This window comes from Sordaria macrospora, chromosome 5, assembly GCF_033870435.1.
Source record: "Sordaria macrospora chromosome 5, complete sequence".
Lineage (NCBI taxonomy): Eukaryota > Fungi > Ascomycota > Sordariomycetes > Sordariales > Sordariaceae > Sordaria > Sordaria macrospora.
In genome coordinates this window covers 1,970,212-1,990,270 of record NC_089375.1, presented here as the reverse complement: position 1 = coordinate 1,990,270, position 20,059 = coordinate 1,970,212, and the positions used below count along the sequence as shown (strand labels likewise).

General features: G+C 51.4%; 6 protein-coding genes across 6 annotated transcripts; 2 read left to right on the top strand and 4 right to left on the bottom strand.

Moving 5' to 3' along the window:
* Nucleotides 1-168: 168 nt before the first annotated feature.
* SMAC4_08795 (uncharacterized protein) lies at nt 169-2,238 on the bottom strand. Its single transcript, XM_003345393.2, has 3 exons — nt 1,916-2,238; nt 1,099-1,837; nt 169-1,023 (listed from the first exon to the last, which is right to left on the bottom strand). Exons 1-3 carry the CDS (start codon nt 2,024-2,026, stop codon nt 557-559), a joined length of 1,317 nt encoding a protein of 438 aa, XP_003345441.1. The 5' UTR covers nt 2,027-2,238; the 3' UTR covers nt 169-556.
* Nucleotides 2,239-2,404: 166 nt separating this feature from the next.
* SMAC4_08796 (uncharacterized protein) lies at nt 2,405-3,608 on the bottom strand. The gene is made up of 3 exons (XM_003345394.2): nt 3,444-3,608; nt 3,181-3,341; nt 2,405-3,119 (listed from the first exon to the last, which is right to left on the bottom strand). Exons 1-3 carry the CDS (start codon nt 3,461-3,463, stop codon nt 2,725-2,727), a joined length of 576 nt encoding a protein of 191 aa, XP_003345442.1. The 5' UTR covers nt 3,464-3,608; the 3' UTR covers nt 2,405-2,724.
* Nucleotides 3,609-4,926: 1,318 nt separating this feature from the next.
* Nucleotides 4,927-8,630, top strand: SMAC4_08797 (uncharacterized protein). The gene is made up of 2 exons (XM_003345395.2): nt 4,927-7,733; nt 7,794-8,630. The coding sequence occupies exons 1-2, from the start codon at nt 6,731-6,733 to the stop codon at nt 8,180-8,182; spliced, it is 1,392 nt and encodes a 463-aa protein (XP_003345443.2). The 5' UTR covers nt 4,927-6,730; the 3' UTR covers nt 8,183-8,630.
* A 3,431-nt stretch (nt 8,631-12,061) lies between these two features.
* Nucleotides 12,062-12,280, bottom strand: SMAC4_08798 (uncharacterized protein; the record flags this gene model as incomplete). The annotated part of the gene is made up of 1 exon (XM_003345396.2): nt 12,062-12,280. One exon carries the CDS (start codon nt 12,278-12,280, stop codon nt 12,062-12,064), a length of 219 nt encoding a protein of 72 aa, XP_003345444.2.
* Nucleotides 12,281-13,078: 798 nt separating this feature from the next.
* Nucleotides 13,079-14,628, bottom strand: SMAC4_08799 (uncharacterized protein). The gene is made up of 2 exons (XM_003345397.2): nt 14,358-14,628; nt 13,079-14,293 (listed from the first exon to the last, which is right to left on the bottom strand). The coding sequence occupies exons 1-2, from the start codon at nt 14,431-14,433 to the stop codon at nt 13,086-13,088; spliced, it is 1,284 nt and encodes a 427-aa protein (XP_003345445.1). The 5' UTR covers nt 14,434-14,628; the 3' UTR covers nt 13,079-13,085.
* Nucleotides 14,629-15,305: 677 nt separating this feature from the next.
* On the top strand, nt 15,306-19,422 carry SMAC4_08800 (uncharacterized protein). Its single transcript, XM_003345398.2, has 3 exons — nt 15,306-15,747; nt 15,837-17,000; nt 17,057-19,422. Exons 2-3 carry the CDS (start codon nt 15,913-15,915, stop codon nt 18,987-18,989), a joined length of 3,021 nt encoding a protein of 1,006 aa, XP_003345446.1. The 5' UTR covers nt 15,306-15,747; nt 15,837-15,912; the 3' UTR covers nt 18,990-19,422.
* The last annotated feature ends 637 nt before the right edge of the window (nt 19,423-20,059 follow it).

Here is a 20,059-nt window from a genome sequence, read left to right as displayed (position 1 = left end):
CGCGCTTGGGCCCTGCAGCGTCCAATTGGAAGCTGAAGCGACTAAACAGACCATGGCAGCGTCTTATTCGTTCGCAATAGCTGTTGACTTGGTGGTTATCTGGCCTGTGCGTATCACTCCTTTTCTGTGAGGAGGGTCTGGTGAAACAGAAGAGAAAGTGCAGCCTTGAGGTCTCAGCCACATCTACCTAGTAACCTCTCAAGTTGCAGGTATCGCCTGCTGCGATCTAACACCGGATTACAAACGACCGCAGGCCGCAACTGCCATCAAATTCGCCTTTTCCAGCGTCAGGGGCTAGCGCTTCCCAACTCAACAAAGAAAGCACCGACCAGCACATGCACCGTGCACAGACCCGAGGACTTGGTGACGTCCAGGGGAAGCTCAGGGGAGCTCAGCGGCAGAGCGGCTTCAAAGCTTGGGGCCTTGTTTGGTCAAGATGAAATCCAGGGTTGACGACATTGATCAAGTTAATATGTATCTTCATGAAGACAGTATCTATGGGTATAATCAAACTCGCTCCAACATCATATGCTTCCAAGGCTCCATACCCCCCAGCCTAAAACTCCAACTCCTCAACCTCCATCCCACAACTCGTACAAGTTTTGACCGTCATGCCCTCCTCATTCTCAACCGCCCTTCCCCATTCATGCGCATGTTTCCCTCCATTATTTATCGCATCCCCAAACTTGGTCGCCTTATTTCCTTTTCTGCCCGTTGAACCACCAACACCACCAATACCACTACCATCTGCGCCCAACTTTCCCGTATTCCTCCTAAACGCCTCCGTCCTCGTCTTCCTCTTCAGGTCTAGCAGTTTCTCCTTGAACTTGGCCTCCTTCCTCCTCTTTTTGTCCTGCTCACGCTTCTCAAACTCGGCGTCCAAAGCCTCTGCCGACCCCCATTTGACGTTGAACGCATATTCTTCGACTTGGTATCTCAGAAAAAGCATCATGTCGTGCCAGTGGGATTTGTGCGGGTTCGGTTTCGAGAGGTGGGGGAGGAGTTCGGGGTCTTTGAGTTCAGCTGTTTTTCGGTCATCGTTAGCATCCAATCCAGTTCAGTCTCCCCATCATGACAAGTAAAAGGAAAGAAACTCACGATCAGTCAACAAATAATCCTCCTTCGCCTCCGTCTTGGTCAAAAGACTGTACCGCTCCGGATACCGCTCCTTACACTTGCCACACACTGCGCACCCAAACGTCTCCTCCCAGACAAAATCGATTTCCAAACTTCCGCACTCCCTACATTTCTTCCTCTCCTTAGCCGTATCCTCTTTATCACTCAGAACAGAAATACCAGGCTCATACGGCCCTGCTTTATTCCTCTGCAGTTCTCGAATCAGCTGCATCCTTTCCCACTCCGCGACCGTCATATGCGCTGGCTTTTGTTCCTGTTCTGGTTGTCCCGGCTTCGTAGGGGCCGACATCTGTTTACTGAAGGGATCATCTTCCACCGACAGGAAACCGCCTTTGGTATCCGTCATGGCGCTGAAGTTATAGTCGACGTATTTGGTGAACTTGCGCGAGATGGGGGGTAGGCTACCCCCTTCTTTGTTTCCGCCATTTGTACCTGTCCCTGTTGTCCCTGTTGTCGTCGATATACTGCGAGCATCCCGGTTACTAACCGGTACGTCATTTCGCGAGATCGATGTAAAGGGCCGCTTGCGGGAGGCAGGTGCTGCGGCGCGACCGGCTGCACCGGCTAGGTGGATGTCATCGGTGGCGGCAATGCCGGAGGCGGTGCGAGGGAGAGAATCGGAGGGGAGCGGGATGCCGGCGGCGCGGTGGTCGGCTTCGAGTTGGGTGCGGAGGTCTTTGACCAGGAGACGGGATTCTTCCTAGTGTGATGGGGACAATTGGTTAGGTCCTTGGTGCGATGCATATCAGTGTGGGTTGCAAACTGGGGAGTGGCTTACTATGCGACGAGTGTCGGCGGCGGGAGTTGGTGGTGATGGTGGGCGTGTTGTGCTCCTTGTTGATCGTGTTGATCGTGTCGCGCGAGCTGGAGGAGTGGATGCTCGTTCCATTGTTACTTTGTAGCTGTGACGCAGTGTTGAATTAGATTGATTACGAGAGGGACGCTGGTATCGGCGAAAAACAAGTTAAGGGTATCTCTTAACGTAAAAGGAAAGGAAGACACTAATATTGTTGTTGAAAGGATGAATTCATTTACGGAAAGTGCTATGTCGCGAAAGCAAATGCTGTGCATCGACCCCTCGATGACGCTGTTTGGTCCGACTCGGCAGGCATCAGCCAAACGATGCGCTGCTCGCCGCCTCTGTTTCAGGCGCCAAAGTTGCGCCGCAAAGAGAATTGCCACATCCTCGGTAATGGCGACAACCTCGACAAAGATGACATTCCATAAAACAAAACCAACGTTTGTAGTTAGCAAAATGGTATGCCAATTTAGATAGTAGTGTATTGTTTACTACCTCATGTCCTGGCAATGCAGGCTGCTAAGCGGAGTGGGCTGACGAACCCGCGTCGCTTATCAGCCATTGCTTGCTCCCATTAACCACCACGCACCCATCCGTCTAACCAAAGGATGTTGTTGTCTATACGTAAATTGCCAATGCTTCAAAAAGCCATATTGGTACAAAGTATTAACCCGCCCAGACAGAAAGTAGCCGGTACGGTCATTGTGTAACCTGTTGTTTCCCTTCTCTCTTTTTTCCTGCGTCGTGCAGCAAGCAGCATCCAAGTCGATCATTTTGTGAATCGCGCTTTACTCCTCCTTGGCACCGCCGCGACCAGCACGCTCGGCAGCCTCAACAGCCTTCTTGTCGCTCTGAGCAGCTCCACCCTGGAGACTGGCCATAAGACCAGCGGCCTGCTTGAAGGGACGCTTGAGGTCGCCACTGGCGGGCTGACCGAAGATGTGGATCTTGGCAAGGTTGGACTCGAAGGCGCCCTTGAGGGGGATGATGGACTGGATGAGGAGGGGGTTGGTGTACTTGAAGTAGAGATGCATGACGCCCATCATGAAGACACCCATCATCTGGGAGCGGAGAAGCTGCTTGGCCTGGGCCAGATCGTAGGCGTGGATGGTGGTGGTGACGAGCTTGCCCTCCTCAGTGGAACCCATCGGCGCCGGCTCGACGTACTTCAGAGTGGTGAGATCTGGAGAGACAAGAGTTAGCAGACTGTGGATTTCGGATCTCGAAGAAGAAGCGCGACATACCCTTCTTCTTGTTGATGGTGTTCATGATGTAGAGGTGAATGCTGAGGATGATGACATTGCTGAGCGCGTAAAGAGCGCGGCAGAGGTTGAGAACGTTGGGATCCTCGAAGGGGATCTTCTTGGCGACCTGCATCATACCAAGGATGATGACCAGGTTGGTGCTGCACGCATCATGTTAGCATCTGGAATGCGTCTCCGGATCGCTGTCTCGAGGACACGGCGGCACATTGTTCGCGCGTTCGGCAGGCGGTGATGCTTCTTACATTTGCGGGGAGAGACCCATTGTGAATGTGCTTTACCGCGTGGCGGAGAGATTAAAAGGAGTATAGAGAATAAACAACGTTGACGACGATGGAAGCCGACAACAAAAGAATCAACGGCAAGATATGCGCAAACTGGCGGTGGGCGGGACTGTGGTGGGTTGCGTTGGGCAAAGAGACGGAGCACAGAGGTGTTGATGGATCGCGACAGATTTTATTTAACTAGTAGCTGCGGCCTGCGGGATGGACACTCTGGACTTTGGCTGGGCCGGCCGCCGGCAAAAAAAAGGCCAAGGCTGGATGCGATTGCCCAGACAAACCAGAAGCACCAGAACAGTGGCACCTACGTTACAACGCAGGCGGTCCGAACTTGGCCCAAATTCGCCATCCAGCACATGTTGTTGGTGACAACTTCAACAGATTCAGGGTCGTCCCCCAATTGGTTGTTACAGGTCGTCGACGGACCCCAATGCTCCGATTCGGGCGCCCTAGCGGCGCTGTCTTCTCAACACACTCGGGGTCCGCGGCGCTGGGCACGCATTCTCGTGCCTTCCGGCGGCGGGCGTGGTCGTTAGCTTTCACAATTCCATCCCATCCTTTGCAGCAAAAGGACACGTTCCCGATCCTTATTTCCAGTATAACAGAAGCTTACCGCACCTTTTAGAAGCTACGATGCGCTTACACAACGCGGAACGACCTCCTACAGCAGCACTTAGATGGGTTTGTAGTAATCCGATATTGGCTACGATAGTCAATCCATCGACGAACAACACGAAGATGCTCTGGACCACTTTGGAGCTGTTCGTACCTGGTGTTGGAGTTCGTCTTGATGGCCAGGATTGGGGACTCGATTCAAGGGACCAGTGAGGGGGTGGTTCGTGCAGCCGCTGACGAGATTTGCCAAGCCGGCTATTTGTGGACTTGACGATAAGATAAGCCGCACGTGAAACCAAGAGGCGTCGTCTTTTAGCACTTCTACCCTAACCCTCGTCTAACACATTTATGTAAGAAAGCTCACCCACTCAGTTTGAATCTGTGATTCCCAATACACACTTGTTGCACCAAAATGCTTGGGCTTACTTGGTATCTGTCTAGTTTGGAAAACATGTTGGAGAGATTTCATGACGATGCAGTCAATGGAGTTATCGAGGTGAAGACGCAGAATTGGGTCTTCAGACTTCGTTCTCCAGTCTCCACAATGAACGCCAAACTTCGACGACGTAACGATCCAGCGCTTGTCCTGCCTGGCCTTTAATCAAGACAAGCCCATGAAGTTTCTCGAGTCCACGAAACATGGACGGTGATCATGGCCATCTACGGAACAAAAAGGTGACGTACATGGAGCTGTTGTTGTGTGACATTTATGTTGCATTTGTTTCTCTCTCTCTCTAGATCATGCCCGAGTCCAGAGCGCTTGATTTGTTAGCGTCGATCTGTGGCAGTTTCAGAGTCGCATCTCCAAACGAAACCTCGCTAAAGAAACAGTTTTGAAGTTCTGGAAGTTCGTGATGATGATGGTTGCGTGTTCTACGTATCCACCAATATTTCAATGGCAGATATGACAAACCGGGGTTGCCTGCCCTTGCGATCCGCGGATATTTGATAAAACGCCTTAGCGTCGTTGTCAGGTATGCTCAGCCACTGCATTGCAAGATCTACGAGCCACTCATGCCACTTCTCAACTGCCGTGATGGGTTGATGGTGGTTTTGGGAACGCCTCACTGAGTCTTGACAGGCGTTGATCCATGTCTATACAGTACACCAAATGCCGAGTGAGTGGTCAGGGTTCCTCTATAAATAAAGGATGGCTCAGATAGGTCGATGAATGGCATTGTTTTCTGATTTGTGAAGGCGGAAGAATCCAACGCCTGACGGACAATGAGGCGCCGACATCGTCCGACTGTTCGTTCCGACTGAGCGGAACCGCGGATTAGAACCCACCGACGACGGCCCCCCCCCCCGGAGACCCGGGTGCGGGGACGGGTCGTTAGAAAGACATCTGAAACGGATATCTAGACTCCACCTCCCCGTGGTTGTACCTACCTTAGCTTCCTACCCGTGCTTCTTATGTTGGCCGCCGGCAGGGCTGTCGAACTAGTTTGTGTTGTTTCCATCTTGAGAAGACATGATACGTAAGTGCTCGCTGTTGGGTGATAAGGCGCTGATGAGCTTCCAATGTTGCTTTGTAATGTCCGTCTGGTCCTCTTCGAATATCTTCTTCGTATCGGCTCGGGAAGACCTGGCTGTCACAGAGGCGCAGTTCAGATTGTCGGATCGGTTAAGACCCACCGAGTTCAGCTGGGTCGAGATGGCTTTGCACGTCGAGTTAAGGCACATTTATAGAGACGGGAGTTCAAGGATCGATGGCAATCAGATTGCTTTCGTGTACGAGTGCTTGGGTCAATGTGGACGAGCTTTGATGCTTTTTAAGGCTGAGATTTGGGGGATGTTGTGGAGGCTAAGAGAGACCCATAGAATCCAAGCTGCCCTGGGAGGCCTCACTTCCGTCATTGTGAACGAAGAGTGTCAAAGTTTCTTTGGTGCTCCTCAACCGCCGGGACATGGGTGATTCTTTTGATGGCAGCCTTGAGTGGCCGAGACTTGACAGGTAAGACTTGTCTGTATGGGCTAGTAGCTTCGGACTTAAAGAATGCCATCGTTAACTCGTACTATATGGTACTCGGGAAAATGCTTTACTACCGCCAACATCTATAATAAATATGCAGGTCGGTAGACATTGCGTTTTGGTACCTGCACAGCTGCCTTGACACACATTGAAGGTCCGACTGGCGACATTACCCTGCTTCTGCTACATCATGCTGCCTCCAAGCTGCTTCTTTTTATTTAATTATAATTGACAAGTTGCTCGTTTCAACAAACCAAACCTTCTGACGACATCCTATCTCAACTCCCTCTCTTTAATAGCATCCACCATCGTCAAGGTTTTGCTCTGGTATTTTATCTCACCAACCCCAGGCAACTGTATTACGCGTCCCGGACCTTGGTGGTGCATCAGCACGCCCAATACGGAAGGACGCCGGTTGACCTCCTCGGTATTGGGCTATCAAATTCGCGTGATCATGTCGCCGGTTCCTGTTAAGCGACCCCTCCCCGCTCTCGTGAAGACAGGCATCGATTCCCTCCCACACCCAACCACAGGCAACGACAGTCCACCCACGGAAGCACGGTCACACGCTAACCCGCATCGCACTTTAGCGTTCCAAGCCCGTCCGGCGAGGTAAGCCCAGCCACTAGCCAGTGCCATCCCTGCCCTTGTGGGTGCGGTGCAAATGGCAGGAATGGGACACTGTCGGTTCGCAGACTTGCCCCGTTCCTTCCCTCAACTCGACGGTTTGGCCCAAAACACCGACAGTTCCCCCGCCAGACGATCCGCCCGTTCCTTCTCTTCCATCTCAACCAGCTCTGGCCAGCAACCACGGACGGTTTTCTTCGCAACAACAAACAACGACCCCATCGTGGGCTACTCCGATATGAACCTAACCAATTCCGCAAACAAGACTGTCAATCCCAGCGAACTTTTCCTGGACACAAACCAACCCGGAACCGCTTGGGACCAGTCACCGTATCACTCCGACCTGCTTCTCTCGGGACTTGGCTTCGACACCAGCAACTTTGCCATCGGGCAGCATGCGAACAGCGCCTTCAACGCCCTCGAGAATACTAAGAGATTGACGGCAAACTTCCCAACCCAACCATCACTTGTCACGCAATCGCAGGTCTTGGAAGCGCAGCCAACGGGAAACGGGCCCACCTACCTAGACTCCATCCAACATTCCGGTCCCAACTTCGACTGGGCAGGGGACAATTCCATCAACTCCATCAACTTCTCCATCCCCACTCCATTCAACCCCCCTCAGCAACCCGTTTCCGGCTGGAATACACCTGCGACGACCCCTCTTGCGCCCCGTCAGACTCAGCATCGCTCTGGCCCCGGTCGCAGCTACGGTCTCACCAACGGACAATCAAACCACCAAAGCGAGAAGGAGAAGTACTTCGCCATCACACATCGACAGACTGATCAATATCATCATCGAGTCGACAAGCGCAACAAAGTCCAGCGATTACTCATCAACATGAAGTCAATGCCGGTCATTGAGGAGAGGCCGTGCGAGTTCCCCAAGCTCAGCAAACGGGGAAAGCACAGGGATGAGGACGACCTTGACGACGACGAGCGGGTGCTCAAGGGCGAGGAGGCTAAGGGTATGACTTCAGCGCAAAGACGTCAACTTCGCAACAAAGTATCGGCTCGCAATTTCCGTGCCCGTAAGAAGGGTAGGCTTTTTCCCTTTCTAATTTCCGTTTGCGATGAACATGCTCACTGACCGATTCCAGACTACATCAACGACTTGGAGGAAAAGTGTAAAGAGCAACACCGCACGATTCTCCAGCTGGAGGCCAACTTGCGCGCCCAGATCACAGACAGTGACCGCTGTAAGGCCCTCATTGTTGAACTCCTTGGATTGCCACAAATGGCGGACTTGCTCGGCCACTACGAGAAGAAGATCAGCGCCATGGCCCAGACGATTGCGCCTGCCCAGTCTCAGCTCAACATGGACAGTAGTATATCGGACTCGATCGGAATGGCCTCTTCACAATCGCAGCCTAATAGCATGTTCACAACATCAACTTGGGCGCAGCAGCTACAGAATGACTCGGCCGAACTCGATGATTTCAGTGAAGAGATAGGCATAGATCCAGCCGGTCTCAATTTTCCACGTTAGTGCCTAGGTACGCGAGGTACTCGTTTCTGATGTGCTAGAAACGCCTACCTGACCCAACAAACACGGGGTCAGGACTGGCCGTTTCTAACCTTCTAGCCTTGACGAGTAGGGCGGGTTTAACGAAGTTTCCTGTTCGAATTTTGGCGTTTGCTTTTTCGGGAAGCTACTATTTCGCTTCTATCCGTACATGGACGGGTATTCCGGTGTTATTTTACTTTATTTCGATGTGTGATTTGGGGATAGGAATATGGCCACAAGCCAGGCTGTCGAATTACTTACGATGGGAGGATACATCGCACATTTTTCAGGGAAAGTGCGACAGCGGTAGATATGATATGATTGGGAGCCTATGTGATGGATATATGGCCATATTTGAAGTTAACAAAAATCATTGAGAGAAAGAATCAACCACACTCTTCTATTCAAAACTGTGCACTACCCATTTTCTGTAAGCCTGTTCTTGTGAATGGTCATGTTTGATCGTGTTATCCATGAAGTCTTCGCGAGGCGCCGAGATGCGGTCAACTTGAAAAATTTCGCAAGTGCTCACAACCACTATGTCACCTATCCGTGCCAGCGAAAGTCGCAAACGGAATGTATTCTCGTCAAACGGTTGTTTCGGAAACAGGAAGCTCGTACCTAGCGAGGGGGCGGCAAGGCTGCCGGGCGGGTCTCGTGCACTTACACGAGGCTGAATCGGAGTGTCGGGCGGTCGGGGGCCCGACTCGAGCCTTGTGTGACGGAAGGTGTTGAAAGCGCTATACTTACAGAAGGGTTTGGTGATTGTCCGCTGTAAGCCTGCTGAAACTGCCTCAGTTCGGCTTGTAATTGCTGCTCAATCATACACGATGCTGGATCGTGCCATTATCAGCCACCAGTAGCTCGATGCCGCGAAAAAAGAATCGTTGGAATAATTTGTCCTTTGGCCTTGGCTTTTCAGTTTGCTACGAAGATTGTGAGTTTGAGAACAACTTCAAATTGTTGAGTGTCTAAGGTGTGTTCTGATGCTTCCAAGATTGCCAGGTGCGTGTGCCACACGGGCCACTTCCAGCGGTTGCCTTGTGATGCATTTCGCGCTTTGGTTGGGTCTTGTTCTTTTCTCATTCCTCCGGTCCTCTTCCTCTTCCTTCAGACAACAAATTTTCGTTGACACGTACATGGAGTCTCTGGTGAAGCTCACAATGCAATAGGGTCTTCAGCCTTGGCTGATGACGATGCAATCATGACGCGCATGTCTGCTCGAGATTGAGTGTGATGACTGGGTCTGGGGTCGTCCGAACTTGTTTATCGGAATCGAGGTGCTTGTAACAGTGACTGATCGAGTCGGCGATGCCTGGGAGCCAGCGCCTACATGGGTCGGCCGTTTGACTGCTGGATGTCGGTTAAGTACCCTGGATCTCTCCGGTGAGTAATCCTTTCGGCCTCGATGTTATCGCGCTGTAGCTATCCATAGGCATTCGCCCTTGCTCACCATGCTAACTGTGGTAGAGTCTTGCAACGAGAAGGCAATCTGGGCATTGGAATCTAAGAGGCCTGTTGCATGTGTTGATTATGGATGGACATCGAGGCATGGATTACCGCATGGCCATCTTGGTGATAGGCGTCACAGCTACTTGTACACGAACATGGCCGTAGAGATATAAGAACTGACTTACCCACTGGCTATTGTCTCCGTCATTGACAACCAACTCATTGCATGATCTAGCTATTTGTGATTAGAAGAAAGTCCTTGGACACACCTTTTGGTGGATGTTCTTGTATAAGTACATGACTTATTATGCGGACCAGGCTGGAGGGCGAGTTAACGCGTAAAACGGTATATTGGACGCCCATCACGCTCGATGTGCCCGGTCCCGCCCAGGACAAATTTGATGACACCCGAGCCTAAGTTCTAAGGCTAGGAAGCCAATAACAACTGATAGAATTAATTGCCTGAAATACATCAGGACTGTATAACTTGACAATATGCCTTACTGCCCTCCGGACACCGATTTCGGTAAAATCGCTGATTTTTGTGGTGTTCTGGCTGGGTTTGGTGTTTTGAGTGGTGGACTCGGGTGTCATCAATCTTGTCCTGGGCGAGCTGGTGTATCTTTAGCACCGCCCAGGTGCTTCAGGTCCAAATCCTGCACCCTGAGATGGTGTATCAACCTGGTTTCAGCTCGTATAAACCGGCGAGCTCTAGCCTGAAGTGATAGCATACAAGCCCAAGTCCGGCAAGGCTCGTAAGTCCGTGGATCGTGATGTGTGGCGGGAATTCTGGAATCTTTGGCCTCGAATCCCCAAGGCTTGCTAGCAAGATTGCGCAAATCGCACTTATGGTACTCCGGGCGATTGTTTCACTGTTATTCTCCCCGCCCATTGTTTCATACCGCACAAGTCAGAACCGGGGCTTTTCTGTTCGTGGCAGTATGCCGGAGGCTCTCATCCGTCCCAAGTCAAATCTCCATAGGATGTGCTTGGTGACTCGCGTACCGGCTTGTAACAGTAGCTCGACATGCATCGGTGGGAGCCGAGCCTCCAAGTCTTGTTTGTGACTTAGCCTCGGGGGGACTAAAACAATGAGACGGAGTAAATCCAAACCAAAAGTCCCAAGAAGACGCCGGCCAAAGTGAAGATCCACAGAGCCTGGTTGGATTTTATTTCCAATAACCTGTACATCATGAAACACATCATGCCGCCGAGAATAAGGCCCCAAACACCGAATGTGAAGACGAGGCCGTATAATAGCTCGGACCAAGGTATGTTTCGTTTGAATTTCCATGATAGGGGCGGTGGGCCCAAGTGTAGAACAACTAGAGGGTGGTAGTGAGGTTGGTAAATGCTCATAAAAAGCGGATTTTGCAGGTGAACCGGGTATAGAGGACTTATATTTCCATGCATTGAAGAACTGGCCGAACACCGGTAACCACGCCGTGACGGTAACAATTTGTCCAAATCCCCATTCGTTTTCGATATAAACCTCTCCAGCGACCCGGCCGACTGTTGCTTGGATGTTGACGAATGCTATCACATCCACTCACATCGAGATAAGGATAAAACCCTGGATAAAGGGCTCCGCAGTCCTCATTAGCTTGCCCAGTTTCGGTAGAGGAGTATATCTTTCGGCCAGTCGGATACTTAGTCGCCTGCGAATCGTTGATTTTGTGAAGATATGATCAACAATCTTGCTGAAAGACACGCCGACCCAGCTTAAAAGAATAGCAAAGGGTGACGCTCCTCCAAAATATACACTCCAAGCGCTGTCATTCAACAACAAACACGCATTTTCGTAAATTGAACCTTCATCTGGATGATCGAGGGAGCCCGAACTCAGACCGCTGCTGTACAACACGAGCGTAAAAAAAGCAACGCCCATAAATTAACAGTTTTGGCCGGTCTGGGGTGGTTCTGTTGACATCGAAGAAAAAGACAAAGGACCACGGTAACGGAAAAGTGCGCTGCAAGCCGCCAGAGCAAGTTCTCGTAATTACTACCGAGACCAGAGTTAGCGTAGATGCTGGCAGCGACACAAGCAGCAGCGGCAAAATAGAATGACGATATCCAGAACGCGTTGAGACACACGTCTAAGGGAATCCACGTAGGCTGGTGTTGCACGATAGTTGAGTGTACCACCATTCCGGTAACTTTCAAATATTTTTCCTCCAGCTAAGAAATATAGAGGCCAGGAGGAATATAGTCGTGAGGGTCGCTTGAAGGACGTATGTCACGTATACCTGTGTTTGCACTTCTTAGCAACGGTACCGCCTCACGAAGGGTCAACCAACCTTCAAAACCTCTGTGCTGATTGCGCAAGAGTAAAACTCACACCAATACCGGCCAAGTCCGGGTTTCCCTCCCACTCCAAGTTCCTGCAAAAGTCTGGCTGGCAGGCATTGCTCATTCCCGCCACGAAGTCCTTGAGAGAGTCGGCAGCAGTAGCGTCGGTGAAGCCGTACCAGTCGACGAGGTTTCCATCCGTAATATTGGCGATGGTGGTGTTACTGCAGAAAGTAACGAGCTCTCGAAGAGAGAGCAACGGAAAGCTGTCTTCATCGTCCCAAAACTGTAAAATATGTGCCGCAAACGCTCCAGCTGCCGTACAATTCTTTTCGACATCGAAAGTCGAAAGTATGAGGTTGGCCAAGGGGTTGCTTTGATCCATGATGAGCGAGGGCGCTTGTAAAGAGAGCTTGATATAGCGAAAGATAGGATGAGTTTGAGTGAGGCTATGGCATAAGGCGTTGGGAGTTGCACAAAACATATACCGATTCCAGATAGAACGTTAAACACAAGAGGAAGATTCCCTCTGTTCCTGAAAACCGTTGTGGAAGGTAATCGTCCTGGTGACCTGATCGATGATTGGTTGGAATCATCGAGAGCTGGAGGCCTTGTAACGTTGGGTTGCGCCTATTTGCATTATAAGCGCCTTCCGCTCTGTAGGAGCTGCAAATACACCTACATAATGCACAGTGTCCATCCTCCATCGGATGAACCGCCCTATTGCAAGGAGTCGCTGGGTCTGATGAACATGTGTACTTGTCGCGATTCGAGACATCCTTCCCCTTGCCGTAGGCATGCGTGATACAAACAGTCGCAATCGTTGTCGGGAATGGCATCGATGTCCAGTGAACGAGGAGCTTGTGGGACAAGGCAACTGGTCGCCTTAGGAGCTTTGTCGGAGCAATGTAGAACGAGCTGCGTGAGCCCATAAAGTGGCCCTAGTCAGCGAAGATTGACCCGAAATGGCTGCCCGATCAACCTATCGTCGTCGACAGAGTCCCGACTTCTTCGATTATCAAGTGTAGGGCTGCGCATAGCCGCGAACGTTCGCGCTACTTCAGCTGATCAACTGGTGAAATATACCGATCGAGAGAGAACTGTGTATCCTATTTTTGAAGACTAGCTGTGATATGTGATGTTCTTAAGGCTTGGGCTGGGTCTGCGGGGTTTCTTTGTTTCGCAAGTTGAGTCCAGGCGTGACCAGGACTTTTTGTTCGTCTGGGATTTGTTGGTCTAGGTTTTGTTCCTCTAGGGGCGACACTGGGATTCGCGGGGTGTCGGTGCATGTGCTGAGCGGTGTCATAGCCTCCTCCGAAATTTCCCTTTCCTTGTTGTAGTCTGTTGGTAGCTCGAATCTGATTTCTGTATCCATTTCCACTGGTGCCACTTTCGAATCGAGTTCCGTTGGTAGTATCTTATCGGTATGTAACTCGGCCGAGCTTATTTCACTGTCTAGTTCCGTTCCGCTTCCCGTCCCGGTGGTGCCGGGCAATTCTGGTGTGCTGCCAGAGCTGGACCGCTGATGCTTTGCTCTCTTGGATCTCTTTCTCTTGACAAGCACAAAAGAAGCGACCAGTGTTCCAACAACGATTGCGATCGCAACAGCCATGACGGCCCAGACCCAGCCAGCAACACTCTTTGAGCCGGAGACGCTAGCTCCTGTTGGTGAAAGAGAGGTTGTTGTTATGGTACCGAGGCCTTTTGATACAGCTGCTACTCCATTGCTGTCTGTTGAGGTGACTAGCTGCACGTTTGTCGGTATAGACGTTATCATTTTTCTCTCCCCTGTTACGCGAGCGGGTCTATTGCCGCTGGACCAGCCAGTCCAGTCGGCACGTGTGACTGTCGCGATCATGAGCTCAGTGACTGTAGTGGTTTGACCAGTAAGTAAAGTATAGGTGTTGGTTTCTGTGGCCATGGAGGTAATCAACCAAGACGTCTCGATGGACGAGGTGCCGGTGGCGCTAGTTGTTGGGATGCCAGGAATAGGCAGCATGTATGGTGCCGTTGTGAACACCGGTGCTACCTCGGTGCCCGTTAGTTTTTCTGTGCCAGTAACTTCTCCTGTGCCTGTTGGTAGCGGTATAATGCTGACGATGGCCTGCACCGTTGTTGTGACGGGCAGATCAAGGGACAACGTAACAGTTGTCCCCACGCCGATACATTGTTGAACTATGTCTCCGAAAGAGGGTTCAATGTATTGTCGATAAGCATTACCATATTCCCAAGCATTGCTGGACTCGGTCTGGATACAGCTATTGCACAAGTTGAACTTGGATATGAAAGGGCCGTCAGCCGCGCATAACTCTCCACGAGGTAGGAGAGATTTAGATTCCAGAAAGGCAGCATCTGTGACGGTCTGAGTTAGTGACTGCGATGATATGAGAAGGAAATAAGATATTTGACAGCTTACCACATCGCTCATAGCAAACCCGGGGTACTCCTAAAGCGGCCCCATCTCTGGGCGTCAGGAAGTGGAAGTCCCACATCTTCCGGATCCAAAGGGGGCTGTTGACAGGGCGGAAAAGACAGGATGCAGTAAAACGGGCACAAGAGATGCTTGGGGACACAAGGAATGGACTGGCGCGCCCATTTAAGGAATCTCAGAGGGGGGTTTCAGGGGGTACTGTTTCCCAGGGGAGGTGAGGGTGCCATTGTGAAGAACAAGAAGAAGAAGAAGAAGAAGGGCATGTACGGTTCTTGAATTTAAATCCGTGAACAGGGATCGGGTAGGGAGCCAAGCGAGCTAAGCCCATGCTAACATTGACTTCTTTGGCCACCATCCTGATTCGGGTTGCCGGTGCTGCCAAGGGCGAAGATCTCGTGAGCATGTGCTTTCCGGCGCATAGCTAACTAAACACGACGGCAATGGGCGTGTACACTAATAAATTCGTCGCTGGGACTAGAACAAGTCGAAAGTTCCCGAGATAATTCATGTCTCGAATGCGAATAGGTACAGTAGGAGTGAGTGAAAGTTCGAGCTGGGATCGGGGAAAAGGAAACACAATGAATTGGAGGCCAAGAGATTCCTAGCCGTCGTATTTCGTAGCAGACAGCTCTTGTGACAGCTTGAACCCTGGGTCTGGTCATGTCAGGATGTGGAGTTGTGAGAATGGTGATGGGTGATTGGTTCAGTCGGATGTTGAAGGAAATTGAAAGGACATCCATATCAATGGCCGTGGGGGAAGCTTCAGCCACAGTTTGTCGGGTCAACCTACGCCACAAGTGACCACAGATGGGACTGAAGGCGCGGGTAGAAGTTCGGGTGCTGCCGCAGTGGCATCCCATCTCACAAGCTGTGGCGGCAGGCATCCACTAATTGACGGGGATTACCCACTGAAACACATGCACTAACACGCGCAGCTGGAGGCTAACCACGTCATCAGCGCATCTCGTGAGACAGTCGCACACAGTGACACAACGACAAGGCAGAGACTCAACTTCTCAAGTGGAAGACAAGACCTCCACCTCGCGTCTCGCTCCCACGTGTAATTAGACTTTTTGGGCGTGTACTCCTCGCTCCCATATCCATGGAAATCTAAACTTGCTTTTTTTTCCCCTCCATTATGTCTCGGATCGCGTACTACCTCTCCCGGAGTCAGAGCCAGAGTCAGAGCCCGAGCTTCGACGTCCAACTGGCCTGAAAGTCACGGTCCCTGCAGGTCATGGGCTTGCTCACCACCTCTTCTTCTCTCGCTCTTCAGACTTGTCCTCTTTCTCAATAACCTCAACCCATATCGACTCATACTTATACGCCACTGGTTAGAACAGGCAATCCGTCCGTCTGCCCTGGGTACAAACGCGTTCGTGGCATTCTTCCCCCTTGTTCAACATTGCCCAGCCTTGTGGGCCATCTCTCGGTATAAGTGGCTGACGTCAGGCACCTGCATAGCAACTCTATATCGTCGATCCCTTGTCGCGTCAACTTCGAGTCTATTTCACCGCCTTCTTCAAAGGTCGATCAAACCATGTCCAACACCGCTGAGACCCATCACATTTTCGGCCCATCCTGCCGATTAGCGCCCATCACCGAACCCGAACCCGCCGACGGGCTCGAGGGCATCCCGCCCATCAATGCCCAGTTCTTCTACACTTCCGCCATTCCCATCGATGACCCCTTGTCTGCCACCACAACTGTTGGCTCCGCTGATACGAAAGCGGCAAACCTGCCACTACGACCCTTCTCCCCCGGCGATAACAGGGCGTTAGAGAGGGCATGGCTGGGCTTCTCCTCGGACAGGGACAGGAGGAATCACAGACACGCTCAAAGAAACCGGAGTCCGAGCCCGTCTCTCTCCAAGGAAAATGCCGAGAAACTTGCCGCTATCGTGGCCCTGCTGGCTGCCAAACACAAGGAAAAGCATGACCGGGAGGGCCACTCCGCTTTCTCAGCCCTGGCTACCACCGAGAACGAGGACAGCCACAGCGCCCCAGTATGTTGCGCCGAGCTTTCCATCGATGCTTCCGCAGAGTTAAGAAAAGAGTTTTGCGCCGTCACCAGACGTCGCCAGCCATCCCTTGACCACGACCGTGTTATTCAGGAGGTCATGGCCCAGTTAACTCGCTTATGGGCAAACTCGGACACTCCGCAAGAGTCCTCGACATTCAGGCCCTCAAGTCTCCCGCTTGGCACTAGCCCTCTCCAGAGACTTTCGGGCTCCCTAGAGGTAAAGTCTTCCTCTTTCAACGACAACCAACTTCCTCTTTCCGCAGTTGGGAGGATGATCCCAAGACCTCCGGTCATGGACGACGGAATTTCAGGCAAGCCGTTCGTTCGCGTCGAGTCACTCAGCCGGTCAGTCGGAGCTACACCAGAAGATAAGCCGTCCAGGGCATCATCTGTACGCGGCCTTCCATCACGGTTAGGAGGAAATGACACCCGAGCGGCCAAACGTATCGTCAAAGAGGCCATCCGCCAGGCGGAAGATTCGGTAGAGGTGCCTGTTGGTATCTCAAGGCTGCACATGGTTTCGCTACCAGTTCTTCAAATGAAGCCAATATACTGGTCGCCTGTCAACGACATCTCCACAGTGCAACGTGCCACGTGGTTCTACAGGTAGGCATTGGCGCCTGTTTTGTCTTTCTTAATCGACAGCTGACATTCATTCGCAGAGACACTATTACTCCTGTCGAACCTGTCGTCGCCAATCAACTAGAAGCTGGCTACCGAGAGTTGCGAGTTTGGGGTCAAACCTGGAAGGACGAACTGAAGTCGGCATTGGATGTTGGTGCGTTAGGCGAAGAAAAGATTTCGCACCCCTTATGGCCAGAAATTCCGGACAAGCGACCCAAGGTCAAGGACGAGATCCCTCCCGAGCCACCCATATCGAGCGATCCGTTTTGCGCCGCAAGATGTTTCCGTGGAGAAGCCGCGGCTGAAGGGACACTCAAACCTGTGCACCCCGATCAAGAATTGGCGCCACCACCACCAGAACCGTATGCCAACTTCCATGTCATCTACAAGGACAATTCCGCCGCGTTTCTTCTGAGGCCCAGCTTGAAACCAAGTGCATATCATGGGAGACGACCGCTTCAAAAGATCATGAAAAATATTACCGTGGGAATTCCCGTGGTACGCGGTTTTGACCAAGCCATCTGGGACAAGGTACACCAGAAGAAAGGCACATCGGCAAATAGAGCGCCGAAACGCAAAACGCAATGGCAGACAACTGTTTCGGGAGATGGCTGCCCAGCATGTCAAATGGAGCAGGACCGCGGCCAAGTGACCGATCTTCTTTTGATTGCGCATGGCATCGGTCAAAAGTTTGCCGAGCGGGTTGAAAGTTTCCACTTTACGCATGCTGTCAATGCCTTCCGAAGAGCCGTTAACATCGAGTTGGAGAATCCCATGATAAAGCCTGTGCTTCGGCCTGACCAGAATGGTATCATGGTGCTGCCTGTGAACTGGCGTCATCTCCTCAGCTTTGAGGACGGCGGTCCCAGCAAGGAAGAAGACTCGTCCGCATATACCCCTGACGGTTTCGGGCTGAAGGACATTGAACCCAACACCATCCCTGCCGTGCGCAGTATGATCTCAGATGTCATGTTTGACATTCCCTTTTACATGTCTCATCACAAGCCAAAGATGATTGCCGCCCTTGTAGGCGAAGCAAATCGTGTGTATCGGTTATGGTGCAAGAACAACCCTGGCTTCGCTGATAAGGGTCGCGTTCACCTCATCGGCCACTCGCTCGGCAGCGCCATGGCAGTTGAGATCCTCTCGAAACAACCAACCTGCGTTCCCCGACCGTTGGACCTGTCGAGGACAGAGCCCGAAACCCGACACTTCGAGTTCGACACCACCAACCTCTTCCTCCTCGGCAGCCCCGCCGCGTTCTTTCTCCTCCTAGAAAGAGGAAGTCTCGTCCCCCGCCGCGGCCGCCTCAAGCCCGGCGCGGACGCAGCCGACACACTTAACAAGGATATTGTCGGTGACATCGGCCGCTTCGGCTGTATCGCCGTCGACAACATCTACAACATTCTCGCCAAGGAGGACCCCATCGCATACCTATTGAACGGGACCATCGACCCCGTCTACGCCTCCAGCCTCAAGACCGCTTACGTCCCCACCTTCACCACCTCCTTCTTCAAATCCATGTCCGACTCCCTCCGCGGTTTAGCCGGGCTTTCAACCACATCCGCGCCCACTTCCTCTAATCCGTCCAACCCATCCGACTCTAACCATTCCAACGACCAACCTGGCTCGTCCCAAATGCTCTCAACCTCCAAACCCCCCACCTTCCTCCGCCTCCCCTCGCAGCTCGAACTAGAAGTCCACGATTTCTCGCGCGAAGAAGTCGCCGAAAAGAAAGCCTTTCTGCTAAACGACAACGGCCAAATTGATTACTACCTAAAGTCCGGCGGCGGGCCGCTGGAGATTCAATACCTAAATATGTTAAGCGCGCACACGAGCTACTGGTATAACATGGACTTGATACGGTTCTTGTGTATCGAGATTGGTAGGAGACCGGGACGAGAGAATGGGCTGGGGGTGTTGAGGGCTGAGAAGATTGTTAGGTTGCGGAAGGGGGAGAGGATGGGGTAGTAACTTATGTTTTTGGTTCATTTTAGGGAAGCAGTTTGGGCAGTGAAAGAGTGGGGGTGGGTCTGATGATTGACGAGGTTATGATTGGGCATGAATGATGGCGTTGGGATTGGTATATAAATGGGGTCGGCCTTTTTTTGGGGAATTTCTTTTTGCATTGCGTTGATGTTGCATCATTATTTTGGTTTCCAGGAGGCTAGACTGTCTGGTTATGAAGAGAAAGAGAGAGCCGAGATGAGAGCTCATTAGAGTTGTGTTGTTTTGTTTGGAATCGAGTAATACGTACGGGTTGCAAGGGGGACAGTACAGTAGCCTTTTGGGCTTGATACCCTTGATGTTATCATTTATTAAACCAGCATCATTTCTGACAGTAGTTTATATGCATGCATAGTGGGAAGACAGTAATTATAGCAACTCAGCTCCGTAGTCGCTTTTTTTTTTCTCAATTGCTGTCATTAAACAGTGTCGGTGTTATTCAACCATGTCTGGGACAGCAATGGCTGGAAAGGCTGCAAAGCTGAAATACCTCAAAGGAGAAAGACTTGATAAGCACAAACTCCTTAGAAAACAAACACATACGACCATACCCACTGGAGAACTCGGGATCCCGTCCGCTCTCCCATAGATAAGCCGGTGAGGGCCAGACTAGTAGTTGGGTCGGTGACGACCAGCGAATCCCTGGTGTTGTATGTTCTTTTTTTGAGTTTTCTTTCCCCCTACATTCTTTTATATTCTTATTGTTGGTCTTCTTTGTTTCGTTTCCTTTGTTCTCATTCCGTCAAAATGTTTCTTGGGGTTTTTTTTTCTCAACGGGGGATGCAGTATGCTGTAGCGAGGCGGTTGTAATATGCCCGCTGTGTTTAGTGACACCATTGACCTGAAGAAGCATACCGTCTAATAATTAAGGAAAGCTTCCGTTATCTCTATGGAACGATCATTATGGGAGAGAGAAAAAATTGATCGGGGATGTAGAGACGCGTTGTAGTGCGACGTCACTCCTAGATTTGACATGCATAAATACCGCGAGAGGATGCCAGAAGGCCTGTTTGACGAACCTTGACTGATCACCA